The sequence below is a fragment of the Volvox carteri genome (genome assembly GCF_000143455.1).
Source record: "Volvox carteri f. nagariensis unplaced genomic scaffold VOLCAscaffold_13, whole genome shotgun sequence".
Taxonomy (NCBI): domain Eukaryota; kingdom Viridiplantae; phylum Chlorophyta; class Chlorophyceae; order Chlamydomonadales; family Volvocaceae; genus Volvox; species Volvox carteri.
In genome coordinates, this window is record NW_003307556.1 from 1,064,778 (window position 1) to 1,089,453 (window position 24,676).

The 24,676-nt window shown below is 57.0% G+C and overlaps 4 protein-coding genes across 4 annotated transcripts; 1 reads left to right on the forward strand and 3 right to left on the reverse strand.

Moving 5' to 3' along the window:
* Positions 1–40: 40 nt before the first annotated feature.
* Positions 41–8,161, reverse strand: VOLCADRAFT_117093 (uncharacterized protein; the record flags this gene model as incomplete). Its single annotated transcript, XM_002949239.1, has 12 exons — positions 41–571; positions 822–1,104; positions 1,548–1,711; positions 2,088–2,223; positions 2,663–2,826; positions 3,133–4,089; positions 4,587–4,667; positions 4,997–5,181; positions 5,877–6,001; positions 6,253–6,594; positions 6,823–7,002; positions 8,118–8,161. 12 exons carry the CDS (start codon positions 8,159–8,161, stop codon positions 41–43), a joined length of 3,192 nt encoding a protein of 1,063 aa, XP_002949285.1.
* A 128-nt stretch (positions 8,162–8,289) lies between these two features.
* On the reverse strand, positions 8,290–9,414 carry VOLCADRAFT_109710 (uncharacterized protein). The gene is made up of 2 exons (XM_002949240.1): positions 9,110–9,414; positions 8,290–8,876 (listed from the first exon to the last, which is right to left on the reverse strand). The coding sequence occupies exons 1-2, from the start codon at positions 9,286–9,288 to the stop codon at positions 8,693–8,695; spliced, it is 363 nt and encodes a 120-aa protein (XP_002949286.1). The 5' UTR covers positions 9,289–9,414; the 3' UTR covers positions 8,290–8,692.
* Positions 9,415–9,935: 521 nt separating this feature from the next.
* VOLCADRAFT_74123 (uncharacterized protein) lies at positions 9,936–13,894 on the reverse strand. The gene is made up of 9 exons (XM_002949241.1): positions 13,832–13,894; positions 13,721–13,747; positions 13,383–13,650; positions 13,244–13,311; positions 12,697–12,797; positions 11,969–12,090; positions 11,524–11,652; positions 10,935–11,279; positions 9,936–10,778 (listed from the first exon to the last, which is right to left on the reverse strand). The coding sequence occupies exons 1-9, from the start codon at positions 13,834–13,836 to the stop codon at positions 10,578–10,580; spliced, it is 1,266 nt and encodes a 421-aa protein (XP_002949287.1). The 5' UTR covers positions 13,837–13,894; the 3' UTR covers positions 9,936–10,577.
* Positions 13,895–15,034: 1,140 nt separating this feature from the next.
* VOLCADRAFT_104228 (uncharacterized protein) lies at positions 15,035–23,982 on the forward strand (the record flags this gene model as incomplete). The annotated part of the gene is made up of 10 exons (XM_002949106.1): positions 15,035–15,411; positions 15,494–15,726; positions 15,976–16,469; positions 17,614–17,996; positions 18,489–19,022; positions 19,268–19,402; positions 19,870–20,173; positions 20,437–21,777; positions 22,119–22,216; positions 23,325–23,982. The coding sequence occupies 10 exons, from the start codon at positions 15,035–15,037 to the stop codon at positions 23,515–23,517; spliced, it is 4,092 nt and encodes a 1,363-aa protein (XP_002949152.1). The 3' UTR covers positions 23,518–23,982.
* Between the last annotated feature and the right edge of the window lie 694 nt (positions 23,983–24,676).

Sequence of the window (24,676 nt, forward strand, 5' to 3'; positions counted from 1 at the left end):
CAGCAACAGTGCTGCCCCACGAACACGTGACACCTAGACCTTACAGCGGCGTGTGCCAGGTGTCCCACGGGTCACTGTCCCACTCCGCCGCGTCATCATCATCACCATCATACGTGGCAGCCGCTGAAGTCGACCCGCCAGCCCCGCGCCCCCTCGAGTACCCCTTGAGCGCCGTCGGCGCCTTCCCGGGTACGTCCCAGATGTCCAGAAATGGATACGCCAATACGTCCGCCGCGTCCGTTTGGACCCATGCCAGTCGATCCTTTGCTGCCACCGCAATGATAGCCTCCACAGCATCACCCGGCAGACTCCACAGACCCGTGGGTCGCGAACCCTGCGAAGCCTTCGCCACGGTAGCCTCCTTAGTGGCACCGTCGTCCACAACAGGCTCCTGCTTCGCGGCATCAGCTACGGTTGCACCGTCGGCCGCGGCGCAATCGCCGCCATCACGTGACCTGGACGACAACAGCAATGTTCGTGTGGCGGCCTTGAAACCGTCGGGCATATGACGGTGCACGCAGCGGCTCCATGGGCTGTTCGGCAGTAGCAGCTGGAAGCTGAGGAGCTCCTCCTGGAGGGGGGAGGGAATGAGGTTTCGGCTGTGGTTGCGGGAGCAGTGTCAAGGTCGAATGGGGTGCCGGCGTAGTGCCCATACCTATTGGCTATGGCCAGGCAGGGCCAATAGCACTGCCCTGCCTGCTGTGTAACGTGGCGACCTGATCCCCAAAGCCTAAACAAGGTCTCTAACCTAGCAGCGGCACCACCAACACACCACTACAACTACCATACACCACCATTTCCACCACTATCAGCCTCCTTACGCGGGCGCATACCTTGGTCCCCACCAGCAGCCGGTGGTCCCCGGTAACCACCAGGCCGTTGATACGAGGCCGTCGGTTCACCACAGTGGCGGTCGCCAGCTCCCCGGTGGTGGGGTTCCTGCACGGGGCGCTGGAGCGAGTCCCACAGAACTTCAAGGCCGACGCAGTACTCGTACCATCCTGTGCCGTACTCTCTCCATGGGAGCCGGAGGGTTGCTGCTGCTGCCGTTGCTGCAAGGCGCGCTGGTATCGTGACTTCAACGTGATGCGGGTCAGAGTCGTCCTGCAGCGGGGGTTAGGAGGAGCCAGGACGAGGACGAAGAGGAAGAGGAGTGCGGGGCGAGAGGGAAGGGTGAGGGAGGACGCGGGACAAATTTTTTTGTGTTCACTGGTAGCTGTCTGTTTCGGTCAACCCTTCTTGGGCGCCACTGGGCTCCTTCAGGGCTGTATGTATGTATGTATGTATGTATGTATGTATGTATGTATGTATGTATGTATGTATGTATATATATATATATATGTATGTATGTATATATGTATGTATGTATGTATGTATGTATGTATGTATGTATGTGCCATCTGTTGCACCTCCTTTAAAAGGTCTTGACGCAGCTCCAGGTGGAGTAGCACACGCACAAAAATTGTCACCACCCCTGCAATGTATCCACGTCCACCCCCCATATGCCCCAACCCCCACGGAACCCCTTGAACCCGCCTCGTCCCCACCTAGGCTGCTCCACGTCCACCACCACCACGTGCTCCCGGTCGGTCGCATGCAGCAGCAGGGACGGGTGGCCGGGGGCGAACCACAGAGCAAGGGGGGCGCGCCACTGCGGGTGGCCCAAACTGAACAGCAGCTGCCGACGAGGAATGTCGTACACCAGTACGGACTGCAAAGGACAGAGGAGAGGTCCCCGATGGTTGCCCGACCCCCGGATGCCGCCGGGCGGGTGGGGGGACGAGGGGAAGGTGGGAGACAGGTGACGAAACGGGCATGCAAAAGGGGGGGAGAGAGGGAGCGAGAGGAAGAAAGGTTGGCGCTCGGTGTGCCCATGGCTCTGCATGCAGTGGAGGGTATCCACCGGTGGGCCAGCAGCTCCATGCCGGAAGGTGCCACACCGTCTTCATTGAGACTAACGCGGGTCGGCAGTGTAGCTGACGACCTGTTAGCTATCAATACCCCTCGTCCGTACCTCCTCATACACCAGTTTGCGAGGTCGTCCCGTCCCATGCCCTGTCGTCGTACAGCGTCGTACCAATACTTACGTAAAGGGAATCGAAAGACGCCGCCAGCTTGTCACACGCAGGGTTGAAGGCTATGTACTGGCAACCAGCTGCAAGGCGCCCAGATAGGGAGCGAGGCAAGGGCGCCAGCAGCACCTCCACGGGCTTGGAAGGGTAGCTGCGGGAGGTGAACGAGCGATGATGGTAAAAGAAACGAAGAACCGCCGGCGGGTTCGGGACAGGGTCAACGACAACCGACGTCTCATCAAACAGAACACGGCGGCCGCGGGTGGGAAACGACGAGGGGGGGGAAGATGAACCACGATGGGGTGAAGCTGATGCCAATACTAGACCGATACGGCAGAAGTATGTAAGTATGTAAATAACTAACGAGTCGTGGCTTGTGAAGGATGAGTCCTCGCGATGATGTCGTCATGACGATTAAATGGGAGGGCGGACGTGACGCCATGTGATGACATGTGACAGTCAACTGCGGCAGCTTGGGCGACTTGGCACGTTCGCAGTCCGAACTCCGCGTCTATCATCAACCACTCCACCTCGTCAGCCCAGTTTCCTCCCCAAGCCCCCCCTCCTACTTCCCCTCCCAACCCCCCTACTCGGGATCTGCAGGCAGCAGGTACAGCAAGGGCGCATCGCAGCCCACCGCCAGCCAGCGGCCGTCCGGGGAGGGAACCGCCGCATTGAGGGCGTACGGAAAGCCGCTCACACTGCATGTGGTCTGCGGGTCGCCCCTCCGACGGCCATCCCCCCCGCTGGGTTCCTGCGGAGGAACACAGCCGGAGGAGTGCGTAGTGAGATGTGTGTATATGTATATATGTGTGCCGTGAAAAGCGTGGCACGACCCGTGGCTGTGTGCCTTTAAGCACGCAATGGCAAGAAGGGATGGAGAGAGGGGTGCTTAAAGCGGGATGGCAGGTAAATGGCCATACATGGTGGCCCTGATAACAATCATCTCGAAGCGTCCCAACGTGTGCCGAATCAATCACATCAATGATTCCAACCGGGAATCAGCGGGACGTCAACCCACCCACTAAAATACCCACTACTGCCCCCCTCCCAAGCTCACCACCAACAGGCAAACATCCGGACAAACATTGGGCGGCGGCCCGGCAAGAGGTGACGGATGGCGCTGCCAGTACCTCCAGGCCGCCGCGTTGGGGCAGCTGAGGGAAGGGGGCTGATCACGGACCAAGACAGGCGTCGCAACACCGGCGTCGGCGGTGCCGGCGCTGTAGCCATCGCTCATCCAATCGTTCTCGCTGTCATCAACTCCGCCGCTGTACTCGTCATCGTCGTCGTCGTCATCGTCGTCATCGTCGTCGTCGTCACTGATAGCGCCGCGATCGCCACCGTGCTCGCCGATGCCGTCGTCACCCGCACCTGCGCTGTATGCGTCGCAACTCACCACAACTTCCGGTCTCACCTCAACCCCGACTTGCTGCTGTTGTTGCAGCTGCGGTAGATGCCCCACCGCCACGTCACCCCCCTCCTCCTGGCGCATGTGCTGCTTGCCTTCCGGCTGGCTCCCATCTCCCTCCCGTCCTCCTTCCGACCCCTGGTGGTGGTGGTGGTGCTGCTGCTGCTCTGCGGCCCCCTGCTGCTGCTCTGCGGCCCCCTGCTGCTGCTGCTGCTCTGCGGCCCCCTGCTGCTGCTGCTGCTCTGCGGCCCCCTGCTGCTGCTGCTGCTCTGCAGCCCCCTGCTGCTGCTGCTGCTGCTCTGCGGCCCCCTGCTGCTGCTGCTGCTCTGCGGCCCCCTGCTGCTGCTGCTGCTCTGCAGCCCCCTGCTGCTGCTGCTGCTGCTCTGCGGCCCCCTGCTGCTGCTGCTCTGCGGCCCCCTGCTGCTGCTGCTGCTGCTCTGCGGCCCCCTGCTGCTGCTGCTGCTGCTCTGCGGCCCCCTGCTGCTGCCAGCCAACCGTCCATCTCGGCAGTCCCGTGCACAGGAAGGCCAGGGGAGGGCAGGACTGCTGCAGGGACGCAGCAGAACCGTCCCAGGGAGGCAGGTTGAAAAAGTAGATGGCGCGGTCCTGCAGGCAATTTTTTAAAGCACATACATGCATGCACACATACACTCAGGTTAGTAAAACATCCACACATACGCACACGGAGAAGGAGCCATTCCCAGGGGGTGGATTAAACCGTTGCCGCCGCGCTGCTGCATTGCCGCCGCCGGTGGGGAAAGAACCCCCTCCGCCCTCCGGTGCCTTCATGAGAGATATCCTGGAACGATTACCTGGTTGAGGAACCTGTACGGCAACGACGGCGCAGGGGAACTTTCCCACCTCACCCAACCCTTTTCCCCTCGGGCCACATCCACCTCGGGTCACGGGATGCACGCACATACATGTCTCGAAGTGGCTAGGAGCATGGGTATCCTATCCAATCCTATCCTACCCTATACCATACTATATTACCATACCATACCATACCATACCATACCATACCATACCATACCATACCATGTCATGCCATGTCGTACTAAGGGAGTAATATCCTCACCTACGCCGCCCATGTCCCCATGTACCTGGGTGGCCACGATGAGGCGGGTGGCGCCGCCGAAGGATCCGAAGCGGACCATGTTGTTCATGCCCCAGTAGTGCCGGCCCTGCTAGGACGTACCGGGGTACAAGACGGGGTGGGGTGGGGTGGGTACGACGAAGCCATGAAGCAGAACTACGGCGGCAGTCAGGAAAAGGACGGAAGTGTAACGTGAAGTAATCGGCAGCACTGCACCGTACACACCGCAGGTGCCATGGTGGTGGGGTGCCCGTGCCGTGTCCTAGGCCCGGGCGGGTCCCGGCAAAGTCGTGCGCTGAACGGGAGAGCAGGGAGGCCAAGGCCGAGACAATACACGAGGTGCCGTGCAAGGAGCCCCTCCCCCCCTACACACACAAAAATTGCTGCAGCCCCACCACCACCACCACACAAACCCACCGGGACGCAGAAGGCGGCGCAGGGAGTCAGCGACGCTGGCTGGGCTGGTTGCGGATGTCCCCGGCCAGACGTGGTTGTGGATGTCGATGTACGTGTAGAGGCACATGCGGCCTCTGCAGGTGCACCCTCACCACCGCCCACCTCTCGAATGTAGGCCAGAATGAAGACAAAGCCGCGCTCAGAGCCTGTTGTTGTTGTTGTTGTTCCATCGGGTGGCAAAAAAGGGAGTTTTTTTACCGCTAAAACTAGGGAGTGAATTCCTTTCGCTCTTGTGTGGTCAAGCTGAAAATGTGTCTCATTTCCGTACGGCAACCATACGGCAATTACCAGCCAGGATGCGGCGTCCGCAATCATGCACATGGACGCGCGCCATGATTCATGAAAGTGAACCCAGCCATTTTGATGCCCCCGGGAAGAGCTGCGCGCCGCCGAAAACACACCGTCCGCACCCCCTGCACACGACTCCGTGCGGGTAGCACACAACAAGTACATGTATGTCCCGTATGTCGTTCCTTACAATGCACTGGGATGCGCAATGATGCGCGTAGACACACGCGCATATCACTTCCACTGTTGTCAAACAACAGTGGCGTCATTTTATCCCAACACTTCAACGAACACGGCCCGCTCGTCCTACGCTCTAACCATTCAGACAGTACGGGATGTCGTGCCGGTGCAGTGTCGTGATATTGTGCAACGGCAGACGATAAAGCACTCAAGTAAACAACCTCAGGTTGACATACAATCCTACCAATAACGTATATAACACACAAACACACAAACTTACACTACGACACATGCAACAACCACCATTCCTTGTCTGTCACCCGACCTGAATACAACAGCTATTACGGCAGATCCTCCGTTGACTGACACGCACCTGCTGACACGAAGCGTCCGCATGGGGACACCGCCAGGCTGTAGTGGTGCGCTTCTAAAGTGCAGCTGCACACCTCCCGGGGTGGGCCGGGGGCGCCCGGAGCACCCAGACGGAGGATGGATAACCTGAAGGTTGGGCGGGGGGTCAAGGGAATGCAGGCGGCAAAGAAATGAGGCACGAAAGCTGAGGGTGTGGGGTGGGCGGAAGTGGAGGAAAATAATTGCAGAAGTCGCTGAGTCATCTGCTGACTTTCACAGTACCAAACTGCTAGGTTTCAAACGTCGGATCAGGGAGGGAGAGGACCCTTGGATTCAAGCATATATGTAAGAAACTGTGGCTATGTATGTGGGCAAAGGGTGGCGTCGTGAAGACACACCTTCGGTCATCGCCTACGAGGATCTCCACGCCCTCATCTCGCGCTGCGGGTTCTGGAGCCTCCCTGTATGGAGGAGGTGCGGGGGTAGCGGAGCCCTGGGGACTGGCAGCTGCCGCCGTCCCCCGGGCTGAGTTGCACGGTTTCGTACCGCTGATTGTGGCGGCAGCTGCGGCGGGTGCCGTTGATGGTCCCGGGCTGACCTTGGAACCCAGGCTGTGGGCGTGTCCCCCGGCAGCGGTGGATGTCGCGCCGTGGATGGCAGCGGCCTTGACTGTATTACATGTAATTCGTGGTGCGGGTGGGACGAGAGCCAGGCAGTCCATGGTCTGGAAGTGCTCGGCCCTGCATTATGAGAACCCCCGGAGGTGCGACTAAGCTTTAATTTCTAAATTTGGGGATGAGGGGCCGCAGGGAGAAGTTCTTCTGGAACGTTGCGTGGCAAGCAAACGACAACTCGGGATTCGGGGGAGTCCGCACAGCGGGACAGCAGGCAGGCGCGGTTGGGCAGGTTGGATGCGCTCGCGTTCCGGCAAGAACAGAAACGTCTACGCCTGAGAACCCGATCCTTACCTTGAGCTGCATTCGTATGCTTCGCAGCCCGTTGGCAGCGCGTACAGGACGCAACCACGTTGGACCGCAGTAGCCATGTCGGCCGAAACGCAGGCCGGCATGGACTGCTCTCGGAGGAATGCATCCTTGCACAGTTGCTTGCTTGTTGCGCGCAGATATTCATCGTCACTGTCGGATACGCTGTACGCGTCGGGGTCGTCGAGCGCGGGGAGCTCGTCCTCCCAGCCTTCTGCAACATTCAGGAAATCCTAAGGTTTACGTCCGATGCCTACATGGGTTTGTAGCAACAGGCACCACCTGAGAACGATTCAGACTCGTCGCTTAGTATGGGAGGAGGTTGGTCCTCATGGGCGCCTTCATGGAGCGGATGTATGCTATCAGCTGCCGGCACGCCCTGGTAGTTCATCATAAAAAGAATGAATGCCTAACGACACCTGCACCACGACCTGAGTTCACATTCAGTTGCAAGGCCGTGCCGACACGGTTGCTCTAGATGTCCCGAGCAAAAACAGCCGGATGGAAGCAAAAAACACCATGAGAACCCTAAAGGTCGCGTAAAGATTTCAGGAAACAGATATTTTCGTTGCCTTTTCGGAAATCTACCTGTCAGCTTTCACTAGGCAGGGATGCAAGGAAAAGCATTTCGCGCTCAGACAGCCGGGAAGCGCTTCGGGGCTTCCAGCTTTTCTTCATGAACAGTTGAGTCCGAGGAAGGCAGCTATAGGAACCCGGTGTTATACGGCACCCAACCGCTATTTCCACGGGGCCTCGAGTCCCCGTTGCACTCTTCCAGTCAACGCGGCAAATGCACAGGAGAGGTGCAAGTGCTGCATACATAACGTTAACCCCAAGGCAGAGGCGTCATCAATGTATGCTATACGTTCCCCAGTGTACGAAGATGCCGTATGCTTGGGGACAGGGCATGCAATTTGCCTACACCATGGGGAGAGGGCAGACACACATTATGGGACAGATCTCCCCCGGGGCTTGAGAGCTTGAAACCTGGTCGTGTTTGAAAGCACCAGTAAAGTCCTGTGTTTTGCCATTCGCTGCCCCTCTGTTCCTGAAGTAGCTTAGTTACCCCCATTACGGAGCATCGGCCAAAATGCCAACCACGCCGCTAACAAGATTTCATGCGTGTACTTGCTTTCATCACAATTCTAACAGGTTGTCGATGCCACCATGCACACAACCATCCACAGCGAATATGCATACGCCATTGAGCAGCGGAATGTGGGAGTTGCAGGTTTTATAACAAGAGGTAACGGCGGTACAGTCGTAAACCCTATTCCCACCTAACCTGCGCTGCGGGATGCTGCCATTCCGCAAAGGCGCTCATATTTTGTAACTTTGTTTACAGCTATTGGCCCTATGCGAGAAACCGTGCAGAGTGTCTGGATTTGTTATACATGATATACAGGACCGCTGGCCACGATCAAAAACCCAGAAGGTACAGGACAATGAACGCAATAATGCAGTTTTACATGCATGTCCTAGGGCTTTAAAAGGTCGGTCTGAAAAGGCAGGAGTTCGCACTGGGACGCCCGCGTCAGCTTTTTGACACGCAAGTCTGTACTTCTCACTGCAGGAAAGCAAACACACAATTACCTCGTCATTAAGAACCATTATGCAAAAGTCAAAGTACACGAGGATACCGCCTTCAACCGGCCCGCACGCTCGCAAGATCTGCAACCCGACCGCGACAAGACGGAAGGATTGCACAACCGCTGCATAAAGAAAATTGGCATGCGCAACAAAAGGGCACAAGGGCCCAGTTCCGCACCGTTCCCACCACTTTTAATGGACTGCTCCAAAATACCGAATCGATGCTTGGGTTGGGACTGGCGGCTAGCCAACTGAGCCTAAGCAATTAGAAGCCGTGAATCTTAATCTGGTCCTTCTTCACTAGCTTCTGGCCCAGAAGGAAATCGCTGACATTTTTGCGCTGGTCGCCCTGAAGTTGAATGACCTTGCCAAGCTCGGGGTCTTCCACGACAGTCCCGTTGCAGCAGAATTCCTTCTTCAGGGCCTTAAGTACCTTGTTGTAGTCGTACCTGTGCGCAGCAAGAGGCGAAATGCAGTCCATGGAAACTGCTCAAACAGTTCAAGGAAGGCCATGTATGAAGCGTCGCAACTCTTCAGTCTTAGCACTTCAAAACTTTATAAAGCAGCGAACTTAACACTAACGCAGGGCTACGATAAAGGGCGCCAAAACTGTATAGGTTTGCCCCTAACGTCTCGCAACCTATGGAGGCTCTCCCGCTCGTTTTTCAAAACTGCAACTTACTTCTCCTTTAGACCTTGGACAGTAGTTAGCGACTTGCGGCCGTTGCGTTGCTGAACACGGATGTGCACAGCATCCTCCCCAGCGTTGCCCTCGTCGGCGACGGCGGAGTCAGCAAGCGGGTCGAATCCAACGCCAAGGTTGGAGATGTCACCAGGAAGAACCACGTCGGGAGAGCTCATGAAAGCGCGAAGCTTTGGGACTTGGCCGCGGGGCTATGCGGGCCGTCAGCAAACCTTTATCCTGTACTTGAAGACTGAATTAAAGCTTACTGTATATGTAGTGTTTGAAGAGCTCGCAAAGTGCAGTACAAGTTAAATGCATTCGGGGGGGTATTTAAAGAGCTTTTTGTGTACAGCACTTACGGCAGTCGTACAGGAATTCGTGCAGAAACGTAAGAACATGCAGTCAAAATTTACCATCGTTTCTTTTTGATGGTAAGAACCCCTTGAAATAGCTCATAGCTGTCCGCTCTGCCAAGCAAGGATTACCAACTGATAGGTCCAAGATGTTGACGGGCGCATAAGGAACATCTTGACCCGGGCGAACCCAGATTTGACAAATCGAAAAATTGAAGGCTCTTAGATGTGTATGGGGTTATAACCGGTTGCTTACTTTTACCTAAAATGATGGCTGTCCTTTATGGAACGGAAGCGGTAACGTTAACAATAAATTAACTTACGGTGCTTCTGGTCAGTTATATGATGTAAAACTGTTTGAATGAGCGCGACAAGCTGATTATGTCGTTCATCCATAAACAGTGTGACTCCAGCACACTGTGCTTGGCTCAACGGTTAGCCTCAAGAACCACTACTTAGCATTAGGCCATCGCTTGGAATATTTACCTGGTCCTGTATTCCTGCGTAATGTTACTGGCGGTCCGACTACCAACCGCAGCCATCCAAGTCGTCTAAATAATCATGGCACTCTTCCAGGTGATTGTGTCACTCACGCGGACGAGCACGAGGCCCCAACGGATCAAGGCCTAATGTCGCCACTCAAAAGACCTTCATCCCGGCTACATGGCGCATTACTGTCCGCATTGGAGCTGCGAGCTTACAGATGCACATTCAGGTGGAGCCAATGAGCTACCTGAATTTGAAAGCCGTACATGGGAGGGCCCACTTGTCCGATGATAGCACAAAATCACGGCGACTCATTTATGCTTAGGCCACGTTCCCGACCGTGACGCTACCGAAAAACGAAGGACGCAAGAGGAGCTCGCTGGGTCCCTGCGCCATACGCTTAACTGAAAACTAAAACCTATACTTGCATTGCCATTCCCCCATCTGTATGTTGGACAATCCCTAGAATGCCCGACGCGGAAAGGCCCCCACCATCAGCCCACGGCTTCCGCACCAGTGGGCGTCATCTCATCAGCTGCGTCCGAGGGCTATTCGTAATACCTTAACAGTAGCAGCCGCCATGCCAGGGCTGCTCTCTATACGTGCATGCTATGCAATCCTGCTATCTAGTCATCTTCCTCCTCAGCCTCCTCGAGCCACTTCATGAAGGGCTCGATATCCTTCAGAAACACGGCGCGGCCCTTGGCGTGGCTGCCCTTCTTGTGCCAGTGCTGAATAGTGTCCTCGCCAACAATCTCCGCGTTGTACAAAAGCTTAACAATGTCGGTAAAGCATTTCAGCATGCGAGTGTCCTCATAACAGAAGACCTGGTACGGGTTATGCGAAGGGGATTACATTTTGGTTGCATGCTGTCTGCTGATGACCGAACTGTACGTGCTAGTGGCAAGTAGGTTCAAGTAATCGACGCACATGCCCATGGAGCATATCGCTAAAAGCAATTATGAACCCAACCCTCTGCTAACCTGGATGGTGTTAATAAGCGCCAACTCCGCCTTGGCGTTGGTCGCGAAAGCCGAAAACAGCTTGCCGTAAGTCTTAAGCTTCTGCATCACCGACTGCGTGATCTGCTGCTGGTTCTTGCCCGTCAGGTTGATTGACTTCATGAGCGCCAGCCAGCTCACCCGCAGGACCTCGGCGTCCGGAAGGTTGTTCTCACCTCTCTTGTTCTTTGCAATCGTGAGCACCTCCGCCACCGCGATAGGAGGGTCTGCAGTGATGGCCTCCGTTAGAGCCTCCTGCAGCTCCGTGACCCGTAGGTCGATTTCACGCTGCACATCCCAGTCCACCAAAGCGCCCAAACCCGCGCCCTGTATGCGGCACAGATCGCAAGGCGTGGATTAAAGCCGGACTTTCCGGCTACTGTCTGAGCCCAGAGGCAGTCCAGGGAATGATAGCAGCGCAGACAGCTACCATGAACATCCCGTAAAATAACAGCACCAGAGCACAAATTGAAATGGCATGACACTTTTGCGGAAACAGTTTCGCGCGAAACAGGTGGGGCCAAGACGAAGGAGGCACAACTGTACCGTCGGACGGGTTTGACAAGCTCACCCGTAGCAGCTGATGAAAGTCGGCTTGTGCACGCTTGTTGGGCGGCGCAAAGTCCACCAGGCGATTGGCAATGTTGGCCTTCGATAGGATTGACACCAGGTCATCCAGCGAGTCCTTTACGAGGAACTCCTACGGAGAAGGAGGGAGGGATAAAGCTTACGCAAGCAGTCAAGTCAGACATGACGTGGAGGTTGCTTGAGCAAGAGCATATTTTCCAAGGTGCTGCGCATGGCATCTTATGATAAACCCTCCGACCATCCCTGGCGTTACGACGCGCACCAATTTTACAACCCGGGACAGAGTAACTATCCATACTGCACGTTCGTTTAGTTTCTTTGTAGCGTACGAACTGAAAGCAAGGAAAACCAGGATATTCTGATAATGTCGCTGTCACGAGCAAAGGGGTTTCGGCGGACGATACCCTAACCTGGGCAGTGATACTAACCTGGAAAAAGACCGTCATGACCTCCAGGACTGTGCCCTTCGCCACCAGCCGATCATTTAGGAGAGCCGCAAAGATGTTTGGCGGGACTACGCCAATTTTCCAGGAGAAAGTCAAAGCTAGGGCTGCGATAGACGGGTGAGGCGGTGCCGTGCAAGCGCATGCAGCGTTAGACATGGTTTCAATTGTCTAATGCAAGGCATGGACGTGAAGTCGTCCTAGGTGGTCTAGACTGAAGTTCGGTGATACACGCCGAACAAAACAGTGTTACTTCCTAGCCGCGGCTAGAAAACACGATCTGCTGATGTGTATCCTGAAAGCATCACGAGCTTAAAACCAGGCAACAAGCAACCAGTTACCACTAGCACAAGCGAGTAGGCGGCGACAACATTGCAGTTTAGCACACGGTCCCCCAACCTTCCAGACGACCAACGACCAATTCCCAGGTAACCACACATTTCCCGTCCACGGAGTAACGGAAGATGCTCGCTTACAGACATCGGCAAACGGGGTGTTTCTGGTTTCGGGAACGGGTCTATTTCTGTCTTCCAGTACAATTTTTTAACAAGGCCGCGAAATGAAAATGCGTTTTTAATGCAAGAGTTTTACATTCGTACACGGCGTATGATCCTATTTCTGCAAGCCGACCGGCTTCGGAAACTCGTTTTCTGTTTTGGGAGTTTCGGTACGACCGAAACTCCCGAAGCGTCTGCCGATGCCTGCTCGCTTACCAATGCCCAGCTTCTTGCGGCCAACCTCGTCGAAGAATTCCAGTGACAGCAACAGCTTCACAAGCGTGTTCTCCAAACCACGAATGAGAAACGGACGGCGCCTGTTTACACCATGGTACCGTCGGCAATAACGAGCAAGTCAAAAGGTTTCCCTAACGCTGTAACCTTCCAGGCGACTTAGGCGTGAACATGGGAAAGACGCGCGCCAGTTGATAATGGTGGCGATAATCAGGCAATCACTAAGCTCCATCAGCGGAAAGGAATGTTGTACCCTTTCCTGAGGCATACTTTTGCCATGTATCGATATCACATGTAAGACGAATTACAAACAGCCAGGTGCTCTGCGCAAGCGGTGGGGGAGTGTAGTGTCACTGCCAAGGTGGAGTCAAGCCTCGCTACCCCTCCGCGCGGAACGTCTACCCCATGAGTTGCACCCCGGACACATTCACAGTCGCCATAAAGGTCACAACGGGGACAACTCACACAATGTGCAGAGCCAGATATGATATCACCGAGCAACTTCCCAACGTTGCATCATGTGCCGTACCGGGTTAGAGTCTGGAAGAGCTTGAAGTAGGGGTTAATAGCCTCCCGCGTGGGTTCGCAAGCCAAGATCTGCGTGTCGCGTAACCTCCCGTTGTTAAGAGGGTTCGTGGACGGACATCAGGGCAAACGATGTTACGTACGTGGGTGCTCAGTCGCATCTTGTCCTCCGCCGCCAGTTGTGCGCCAGTCCCCAGGCGCCCACCCGCGAAAAAAACTTGGAACAGAATATCCCCATAGCGGGAGTACTCAAGCTCCGCGCCATCAAGTGCCTTCGCGGCGGCTTCGAGATCGGCTTCAAGGCTCACGCCGTCTGCCGCATCCTGGCAAAGCGTCACTACCGCATCAGCAAAGGAGCCAGGATCCTCAGGAATGACGATATTTCGCTTGCGGGTCTTGACGTTAACACCACTGCGGCCGGGACACAACCGCAGATGTCGGAGGCGGCTTCCTGACAACTTAACCCAAAGCCTGAACTTACGCAAGTGTCGGCTTCTCCTCCTTTGTACTGTGTATAGGCAAGGAGAAAAAGTAATAAGAGCTGTGAGCTTGCGAAAAAAGTTATGCTTAGCAGCAGATCGAAGGGTCGCACCTCATGTGATAGCAGGGATCGGGCGTGATCAAGGCTTAGCGCCTAGCTGAAACGATAACGTCACAATTAGGGCTCGACAAGACATAGAGATAAAATTGTCTCGGTACAAGACTTGGGTGGGAAATGCATGTACGGCAACTCGACCGCTGCAAAGTGGGTTGGCCCCTCTACTTGTTTTAGGTATCTAAGGAGAGGGATTGTTTCTTTATCCTCGTGCAGTGTTCATTTTAGCTTTTGGTATATCAGTGGCCATGTCCTGGACCCTATTATTGCCATTTCAAAGAGAAATTCATACCCATTCACAAAATCGCTTTGCAGGTTAACGTTTAAATTATCTGTTTGAGCTCTTCGCCTGCGAGAACATGCATGCAGTCCTTTGGATGTCGAACAGTGCCTTTGACACATTATCGTTTCTCTTGCTAGATGATTCAAAAGTCCTGCTTGAAAATGCGCCTTCACATGCTTGGAAACGCGACCATTGCCACTGTGTCTGACCCCGCCTGCACGGCACTAGCATTCACTAGCTCCTTTTGACACATGCACTAAGAGCTCCCATGGCACATGAGCTGAAGGACGGCGCGTCTAATTGCAAGAACATAAGAGTGGATCGCATGATGCACCTCTAATGAATGGTTGTCCAGTTAGTTCTGGTTCCCTTCCGTACCGTTATCCACTCGCCTTGGCATCGACGGCACGGACTAGACAAGAATTCCAATTGCTACCAGTCAGGCTTGTAGATTCTGCTGTATTTCGCCACTACAGTAAACATGTGTTGTTGAAGTAGTCCTCGTTTGTCCTGCAAGGAAAAAGAAGTATGTGCCATACGAATCTAAGTTAGTAAGCAAAGGATTGTTTATAAAGGAAACGCCAGTCTTTGGACTAGATGGCGCACTCGGCGGCCGGTGGTGCACTTAGGTGTCAAACGGTGGCACTCCGGGAACCCCACCCGTCAAGGTATGGCCAGATCACCTTGACCCATGTTGCGACGCAACAGCAGATGCATGCTGGTTCAATTAGCATTTCAGAGCTTTTGTCACTGCTGCGTGGGCGTTTTAGGTGCGAGCAATTTGCTTTGTTTGCACACGCAGGTCTTGTGTCCTGCGCGTGTCAGCTCCACGTCTTGAGCAGGCTGAACCCAGTCCTCAGGATGAGGTCCCTATCACCCGTGCTCGGTATTCTGCCGGTGCTTTCGCGCCGCCGGCAATGCCTGTCGTTGCCAAGGACACCTCGCGTGCGGCCATTGCAACGTTGCAACGAGCGCAACATTGCTCACAGCTTCTTTCTGGGGAGGATTCATGGCAGCAGAGGACACCTTTAACGGATAAACAGCTGGAGGATTTCAGCTCGCTAGTATTGGGCAGCAGCTCAAACGTCTGGAGCGCAGAGGAGCGAAATGTGCCTGCTTCAACAAGCTATAGCGAGCACTCTTTAGAATCTCTGGTTGCCAAGTTCAAGAGTTCCCAAAGCAAGCATGGCTGTTTAAGTGCCTTGAAAGAATTAACCAGGCGAGGCGAACTTGAACTTCTGATTCGTGGCTTGCAAGAACTCAGCAAGCCGGACCAGGAGGCCATTTTCCGAAGGTAGGGCTGACGTGGGATGACATGCGGCCAGCTGAGAGGACCAGACGGCGCCTTACCTCAAGTGCTCTGGGTTCTGCTGCAGGTGGCGCTATCAGGACTTTCTCGACGCTGTGACACGAAACCAGAAGGCCAAACTAGCATTGCAATTTGCAAAGCTCGCTGTTCCGAACGTGCATAAGCCGGCCCTTCTTACTATGTCCGTGTTGAAGACATGCGCCAAGTGCCGCGACCTTGATGCTGGGATGACGGTGTTGGAGTTGGCGCGCAAGCACGCCGTGCCTATAGACAGCCACATGCTGACCTCCTTAATAAACGGTACGCGCGCCCCCCTCCCTACCACAATTCCCTGGGTCCTATTGGGGTTTGCAGAGCTTCTTTCCTCCCTTGGTCTTTCCCACCCCAGCTATGTAGACACCCACGGGCCAGGCCGCAAACGTCTGCTGGGGCCCTTGTCCCGCGCCCTACTGCATCCTAGAGGTTATATAACCACGGAAGCACTAGCCTCCGTGCAGACCCCACCGACCACATCATGACCTGGTCTCCGCCAGTGTTATCCCCTCGCAGCTCCATCTGCCGCTCGCCTCTTACGCCCTCCCCCCCCCCCAATGGCAATTTTCGCACTTCACATCAACCCAGTCTGCAAAGCCGTGGGCAATGTGGACAAGGCCCACCGAGTGTACCTGGATATGCGCGCCGGGGGCCACCGCATCGACAGCCACGTATATGGCGCACTGATTGCCACATGTGCGGAGGCTATGAAGCGCGATCTCACGGTCATGCACGAGCGGAAGGATCAGTACGTGCTACTCGAGCGTGCGTTCCAGTACGTGGCGGACGCGGAGGCGGCGGGGGTGGTGCTGCAGGCACCCGTGTGGAACTCGCTCATGGTGTGCGCGGGACGCAGCGGCGAGCTGAACCGCGCGTTCGAGGTGTTGACAATGATGCAGCAGCGCGGCATCAGCGCCAGTGCCACTACGTATGGCTCGCTGATTGAGTCGTGCGTGTGTGCGCGCCAGCCGGAAAAGGCGCTGCGGGTGTTCGAGGTGGCGCTGCAGAAGGTAAGGGGGGCAAGGACCCGGGAAGGGAGCGTCGCGGTGGAGGCGAAGGAATGGGTTTGGGGATATGATGCATGAGGCGGCTGTGGATGCCGCAGAAAGGTCAGGAGAGCGAGAGGGGAAGAGCGGGGTTGGCTGAAGGCAGAGGGACGCGACGGCAGTGCCAGGGCTGCGGGTGTGGATAGCTAGACATCGCAAAACACGATGGGCGCCCGGACGGCCCGCTCGTCGTCCTCAAAGGGTGCCCCACAGGGCCACCGGTTCGGTCGGCGATGTCACGCGGGCGAACGCGTGCTGGGGTTGATATGATTGAGGTGTAGGAGTTGGCCATCCCGTGGTATTTTTGGTTGATTAGCGTTATCAGGTTTTTGCGGGGCAGCGGTGATGTGCTGCGTGAAATGCAGTCGCCGGTTTCGGCTGCAGCCGAGGCTACTGCCAGCTTGGGTTGATACACGTCTCAACCCGAGAGCTATCAGGTGGTGCCAAAGAGCATCTTGACCGGCCTGAGGCGGCTTATGGTTCATTCCACGTGCCATAGACTTGGTATTTGACACCCTGCCAGCCGGGACGTCAATTGCCTGCTTTTGCGAAGCACCCGCGGCGCTGGACCTGGAGGGTTGAAGCTCACAGACCCAAGTAATAAAGTAGAAGTTGCTACGGTGTTGCGGTGCAAAGTGCGGACAGAGGGCGGATGGCGGGGAGGCGTTCCATACGGCCGGCGCACGTAACTGCACTAAGGTGCTTCGTCCCAGGTAGCCCCCCTGGTTTTGCTCTCAGCGTGCTGTGGGAGCCCTACCGGCCGAGCTGTCATCGTCCCCCTACCGCGCTCTTGGTCCCCGCAGCGACAGTGTCCTGCAACGCGGCAGCAGCATATGTCTGCTTCCATGTGATTGCCCGGTTGTGTTACGTCGTCGGCATGTTCGCTGTGGTGGCCACTCCCAGCTGATGTGCATGGGCGGCGGCTCATGTGGGTGCACACGACTGCCCCCAACTTACCACCACCTCGCGACCTGCCGGGTGCCCCCGGGCTGTGTAGGCTTGGTCGCCAAATGAATGGTTGTGATTGAGGGTTGCGATTTTGCTGCAGGGTCACCGATGCGATCCCATGAGCTAACGTATTATCGTTCTGCTGCCCCTCTGCGCACAGGGCTTTCAGTCCGAGGTGAAGATCTACACACAGGCGCTGTCGGCGTGCATGTTGCCGCTGCCGCACGCCTGGGAGCGCGCCCAGGACATTTACCCGGCAATGCAGCGCGCATCGGTGCGCGCCGACAAGAAGTTTTTCGCGTGCCTCATGGCGGTTGCGGGCCGCTGCGGCCGCCTAGATACCTCGTTCGAGCTGCTCACTGAGATGGCGGCCGAGGGCATTCGGCCCTCCGCAACCACCATCTCGGCCATCATCTACGCCTGCCTGGAGCGTGGCAACCTGGCCTTGGCACGACGCGTGTACGATCTGGGCGCACGGCAGAAGGTGTACCCGGTGCTGTCGCAGTTCAATCGCATGATGGACGTGTACGCCAGCGAGTGCAGGTGGGGATGTGGGCGTGCTGGGTGCACGTGCTTTAAGATTGGGCACGCCAAGAACAGGGTGTGTGAGAGGGATGTGGGGTGACTTATAGGATAATGGGTACGAGAAGTTGGCAAGGGCCTAACGTGAGGCGGCTCATGGAATGAAAACGTGCCGCGGAGCGATAACGACATCCGAATGCATGTGCCGTTCAATTACGGTTTGGACGCTCATTCGGGATGAGCCCATCGGCTGGGTTGATCTGTACAAAGGCAGGTTTCTGGGGTTTCCCCCGGGGATGGGTGAGAGGGGATAATGTGGCAGGCACCGCAGCTGTCAATTACTGTGTTGAAATTTTATGGCAGCGCTGCAAAGCCGCCCGCATGCACTGGGATTGCACCTGGATGGCTAGGCTGGTGCCTGATGTGCAACATCCCCTCCTACCGTCGGACCACTCAGTTGTTAGGCTTACCCCGTGCTCCCCTCCGTCGCCGTCCTCCGTCGCTGCATGTCAGATTTGGCGAGGTGGTCAGTCTGCTGAGCGACATGGTTGCCGCCGGTCGCAGCCCCAATCTGAACACCTACCGCATCATCATCAACGCCTGCGCCTTCACGGACCAGGCGGGCCTGGCGTTCCAGGTCTTTGCGCTCATGCATGCGAACAAGGTGCAGATCCTGCAGCTCAGCGTCGCGCAGGCTATCTACTACATGCTCATCAAGGCCTGTCTTAGTCAGACGCGCTTTATGTGGGTGCCCACTGGCTACCCGCCATCGGAGCCGCCGGTCGGCTCGCCTGCGGCTGCAGTGGCGATGGCGCCGTCTGCAGCGCCGCAGGGGCACCCTCACGGCCGGGGGCTGCCAGCTGAGCGGCAGAAGGAAGCGGAGCGGGTGCTAGCGGCGCTGGGGGCGCACAAGCTACGTCGTGGTGCCCATCAGAGCAACCCCTTTGACGGACCGCCTGACACGATAGATTGGGCCAGCCACGCGCTCAGCGCCTTCCACCACATGCTCAGCCGGGGATTCCGGCCCACACTGGAGCTCCTGGATTGGTGGGTAAGGGTTTGGGTAAGCTTGGAGGAGAGGGTAGGTGGTTGATCCTGGCACGGCTCAGGTACGAAAAATCCCAGATGCATGGTCGTCGAGGAGAAACCCTCCCAACTGCGGGCCTGGGGCCGATCCGAATGCCCGCAGTCGGCTCTGTGGCCCTGCCCTCGATGTGGAGATGGCTTTTGACTCTTTGGCCCATTGCTGCTGCCTCCGCTGCCGCCGTATCCTGTGGAACTCATTCTTGCAGTCTGCTGAACTGCATGCGCGCCATGATGCTGCCGGCGGGGGAGCCCGGGAGCCCGGAGGCCACGCCCAAGTATGTCTCGCCATTCGTCCCGTTGCGTTCCCGCAACGAGGTCTTCGAGGTGGCGTTTGAGCCCAGGTGCGTCCTATTACGACCGCCGCGGCTCTCGACATGTGGATGTGTACGTTTGAATCGTAGAATCTCACGCTCGCGCGAACCTGCCTGATACGAGTTAGGAACGTAAAGGCTTCCTATCGCCTAGTGCGCCAAAGCACTCAACATAGAAAAACATAATACAGGAAGGAGAATCATAGTTTGTCAAAGGAGGGACATGGCCATAGGAGAGAAGCGGAAGGGGAAAAGTTGACCCCCAAAGGGTACAAGAAAAACTTCGGTGATCAGGACCGTATACGTTTGATACATAACCGCATCAAACCGGACGGAACGCTGCCCCATGAGAGCTCGATTCAGTGAGATTGCTGCACCACAACCGCAAGAAAGGGGCATCCATGCAGCTTCATGTTCGTTCAACTTCTCTTTTGCGGAATAGTATCGCGGCAAGTGCGTTCGTGTTTGCCACGTCGCTTTGTGCTCTCCGCACGCAGAGCATTCGCTATACTGGATGAGGCCATCGCCAAGGGCCTGGTGCCGTCCTACGACCCGGAAGCCCCGATGGTGGTGGACATGCGCAACATGCCGCCCGTGGTGGCGGAGGTCTACGTGCTGCACGTGCTGCTAACGCTGGAGCGCCGTGCGCGGCGACGGCAGCAGCAGGCTGCGGACTCTGCAGAGGCACCAGGCGCTGGCTCCTACCACCACTCCATCACGCTGCTAGTGCCACCATTTGATCCCGACCTGGTCAAATGGCCGTCGTACGTGGACAGGGTGATGAACCGCTATACGGCAACGGTGAGAATGGGGCGGAGCAGAGTGGGGGAGGATGAGAAGGGGCGGCACGGGAATTCGGGCGAAATTGTGTGGATTCGGGTATCGCAGGATGCTGCTGCTTACACGGCTTACCCCACGGCTACCAGGGCTGGTAGGTGGCGTCCGGACTAAACGTCAGCTCCTGCCTTCCTGCGGTAGCCGCGCACTCGGCGACCGCTGATACAATGCCCTGAACTCTTTGCCAACCTGTGATCTTTTTGTACACTTCACACATCGTACTGCAGATGGCAGCTGAAGAACGCGCGAGGTTGCGGCATCGTAGCGAGTACCGCCGTGCACGTGCCCGCCGGCGGCGGCGGCGCATCGCTGCTGAGAAGGCCGCCGCGGAAGCGGCTGCCGCAGCGGATGGTGCCGTTGACGACGCTGACGGCTCCTACTCGGACTCTGATTCGGCTTTCGGTCCGCTGGGTGGCGTCGCTAGCAGCAGCTACGACGAGCTCGAGGCCGTCATCAGCGGCAGTGAGGACGATGTCCCGGGCGCGGCGCACCACGATCCTTGGCTCCGCGAAGAGGAAACAGCTCTGGGCGGCGGCAGCGAGAACGGCAACGGCACGCAAGATGCCGCTGCCACCTCCGGCAGCAGCGGCGACCTGTACGTGGCGGATAGCACGACAGGCCTGGCGGTGGCTGCGACACTGCAGCGGATGAAGGTCTGGATGGACATGGACTACGTCAACGGCACCATTACAGTGTTTGCGGTGGAGGTGACACGTTGGCTGAAGCGGCGGCGCCAGGCGGCAGAAGCCGCGTCGTCGGCGGCAGCCGCTTCTGCAGGTGGCAGCGTTGGCATTGCCGCCGGTGCTGGCGGGAGCCGCAGCAGCGGCACCGATGGTGCTGGTGGTGTCGACGGCGGGCTGTCATCGTCTGGCGGTGGCTTGGGCTCGCCAGCGGCTGGGAGGGGGGCGGCGGCCATGGGCATGATGGCGGGTAGCCTGGCGGGGGCGCTGACCAGTGCACGAATGATGGGGGTTGGCGGCATGCGGAGTCGCGGCAACCCTGTGGAGCAGCAGCAGCGAAACATCCGTCTGGGCATGGCGGCCGCCGGTGGCAGCAGCAGCGGCGGGGGCGGATCCGTGGGTCGTGGGGCCAGCGCAGCCTCCGGGCCCAGCCATGGCCCAATGTCGCAGCAGCAACAGCAGCAGCATCTCGCGCATGCGGCGTCGACCAATGGCAACGGGGCCACGATGTCGGGACGGCCACAGGCACAATCGCAGCAGGGCAACCGCAGCCCCGGCAACGGCAGTGAGAGTGCCCCACGGGCCCGACCGCCGAGCTCTGCGCGGAATGCCAACCGGCCGCTGCCGCTTCCTCTGACGAACGGGGTGAAGGATTCCCGGCAGCGCGCCGGCGCAACAGCAGTATCTACTACCGCGGCAGCGCGCACGGAACCGTCAGCGTCAGCGCACTTGTGGCGGCTCCAGGACACCACGGCGATGCCGCCCTCTGCAAACTACCACATGACGTCCGGCGCAGATGGCCATGCATTGAACGGTGCTGGAAGTAACGGCGATGCGCACCATGCCACCACCGCGGCGACTGCTCCTCACCAGAAGCATCCGCATCAGGTGGGGCATGGTCACTGGCGGGGGCTGGGTGCCCCTCCACCGCATGCTGAACCCCTCTTAGTGTCGGTGGCTCAGCAACACATGGAGGTAGCAGTGGGGCCGGGGTTGCCGGTGAAGTTGCCAGTGGCGGAGCCGGTAGCCGTCACCGCAGCGGCAACCGCAGCTACGGGTGCAGCTGCCGCCGCTGCAAGCGGGTGATGGCGGTAGCAGAGGAGCTATCATGGCGGCGGTGGCGATTCTTTCATGAACGTCGCTGCGTGCGTGTGGCGCTGTGAATCCGTTTGCCCTTGGCGCTATGAGAGTCTAGGGGATCAGCGTAACCCCCGCTGTGTGGGCGCCAGCGCTGGCGCAATAGGACAATGCGTGGTGCGGACGTGGAGGGTTCCTTGTGTCCGATCGGAAACAAGGAGGTGCAGGTTGCAGGTGTGCAGGGTTGCAGGTGCGTACTGAGGTTGGTGCGTTTTTCGCTCCCGTCGTAAAATGAGCATTTGTACGGAGGGCTCGGAGGTCCCGGGACGTGAAGGACTCAAAGCGATGGAGAGAAAAGAATCAGAGAGAGAGAAATAGAGGGGCAAGGGCTTGGAGAAGGACACGAAACGGGCGGTGAAGCCTCGCGGTGCGCGCATTGTGTCGGTGCAAGGCCATTGCCGCTGCCGCTGTGTGGGCATCGGGCATGTTCTTGCCTCACCCCGGTCAGGTCGCCTACGGATACCCAACAAAGGGCCGTAATGTGCGCTGCTGCGATGCGCGGGCTTTTATACCCAGCAGCCAGCAATTGGGAAAACAGATCTTGGCTCGCTTACTGCCGCTACATCCACGCCACCGGACGAGTTTGAACATAGGGATTAAATGTAGCCGTTACAGGGATTTGAGAGAGTAAAATCGGTTCTGGGTCGTCTAGGGATGGTGATGGGAGATTTAAGGGCAGCTTGCATACGAAGGCTTGACTCAACGAGAAGCGTTCAATTCCGTCACGTAGAGACGTATCATCGCAGAAGTCCAGGTCACGTAGAGGCATATACAGTCGTTGTGATATCGGGCCACACCGCATCCAATCCAGTCTGGGTGTCATATATGACTTTTGCCCGATCGTGAGGTCACCGCCTGCTGTGGCCGATTGGGAACTGAATAAGTCCCACACGCACGTATGCCGGGTGCACGGGAGCAACGGGCGCTTGGGAATAGTTGCTGGTGTTTTTAAAGGGAGGTCGTGGCGACGCAGGACTGGGACAATCGGCGCAGCAACCCCCTCTGCCTAGATGAAGGGTAGGTCCAGGGTTGCCTGCTTGTTACACCGGCGATGATGTGATTTTGGTGATTCTTCGATAAAGCGGCTCCACCCAGTTTTGCGAAGGGCCCAGACCTGGGCCACAACTTTTTCCTCTGAGCGCTGTCGCCATGTCGGGTCCATGGCTGCACTCGCCCGCATGCGTCACCTGACGTTATCATGCGAGGCCGGTACAGCGCTACGGAGGGGTCGAGGGTTAGGATAGGGAAGGGCGACGACTTTTTGGAGTAAGCGTGGGGGGTCGTCTTGTGGCATGCAGGTCGTCCATGTTCTTTGGAACAGACCAGCTGTCCAAAGACAGTGCCTCTATGGTTCAATGCTTGGTTGTGCGACATGCGTGGTGTATTTTTGGCTGCGAAGCGTTTTCCGTGTTCCTTTTTTTATATGGGGATAGGTGGGTCCATGACTTGAGGACCTGGGTTAGTGGCCTCACTGGTATTTTGGATTTTTGAGATGTAAGAGATTTCAGTTGCCCGCGTTGGCTTCCAGTTAGGTCGGAGGCTCTTGTGTCAGCGAATGTTGGCGTGCTGGCGCGGCCTCTGCTGCTCTTGTTGCAGCACGGAACGTGCTCGCATGCGCAGTGTACCTTATCGATGCGTATTGGCAGATGATGCTTGTTGACATCGTTTTCTGAAGCTTGCCTTGGGTCTTGAAAGGAAGAAGCTGATGGTGTCCAATATAACTAGGCACTTCACGGTGTGGCCCGCCCGCAATCTTTTGTTTGGGTCGTTGCAATGTGGTAAACTCGGTAACTTTAGTGCGGTAAACCCGGAATTCCGGAATAAAGACTCGTTTCTGGGGCAGCTCTTGTGCTGTTTTGCTCTGCAAGCGGCCTGTGCGTGAGTTCCAGTCGTCTAATTGCGTGATAGTGGCAGCGGCGCTGTCCCTTGTAAGACTTATGTAAGGCGTGTCTCTAGTGTCCGGTACAGACCCTGCAAGCCCTCGTATGCAACCTTTCAGCGTGTCGGCAATCATTTGACCAACATGGCCATCTGGCCAGCGCAAATATCACGATCCACGTAGGTGTCGCGCCACGCCCATCCAACTCTGCGGTCATAAAAAAAGGTTTTTTACGGCTAATCTCGTATAATGCTTCCTCGGCCATGTCCCCAAGCGCTTCGATTGCCAAGATGCGGTGCAGCACGGAAAAGTCAGCTGGGCGGATCAGGGTACTGCTGCAGATCTCAGGAACAGCGCCTTGGGACTTCAGAACCTTCTCCCAATTGCACTACCCGCCATTAGCCAGGCTGCAGGGCCTTTCTAGGAAAGGAATGTTGTGCTATACGGCGGCTTGGGGCCAAAGCAGCAGCAGCCATATGGCTGCCAGCACGTAAGCGCCATGGCCCGTAATTGGCGCCTTCTTGTGTTGACAAATGTGCACACGCCATTACCTAAGACAGCCCTCTCACCACGCCCTCCTCCATCACACCGCTGCGGCAAACGCTCACATGTACAGTCGGCCTCGGTTCCCTGGTCACGCCATGTCGGTCCCGTTGCTGGTACGCAAATCCACCGCCCAAACGAAAATATCAAGTCAGAGAATAAAAGTCTTTTGGTACCTTTGGGTTTGGGACATGAGGGGGAGGAGGACCTACATACAAAAACACCAAA

What these genes read in the sequence shown, in the direction of transcription:
- VOLCADRAFT_109710 (XM_002949240.1), bottom strand. Translation starts at nt 9,288, where the DNA reads ATGAGCTCTCCCGACGTGGTTCTTCCTGGTGACATCTCCAACCTTGGC. An exon ending in GTCCAAGGTCTAAAGGAGAA is followed by an intron (nt 8,877 to 9,109) that starts GTAAGTTGCAGT and finishes TGCTGCGCACAG; the next exon opens with GTACGACTACAACAAGGTAC.
- VOLCADRAFT_74123 (XM_002949241.1), bottom strand. An exon ending in GAGGAGAAGCCGACACTTGC is followed by an intron (nt 13,651 to 13,720) that starts GTAAGTTCAGGC and finishes TCCCGGCCGCAG; the next exon opens with TGGTGTTAACGTCAAGACCC. An exon ending in AGATGCGACTGAGCACCCAC is followed by an intron (nt 13,312 to 13,382) that starts GTACGTAACATC and finishes CGCGACACGCAG; the next exon opens with ATCTTGGCTTGCGAACCCAC.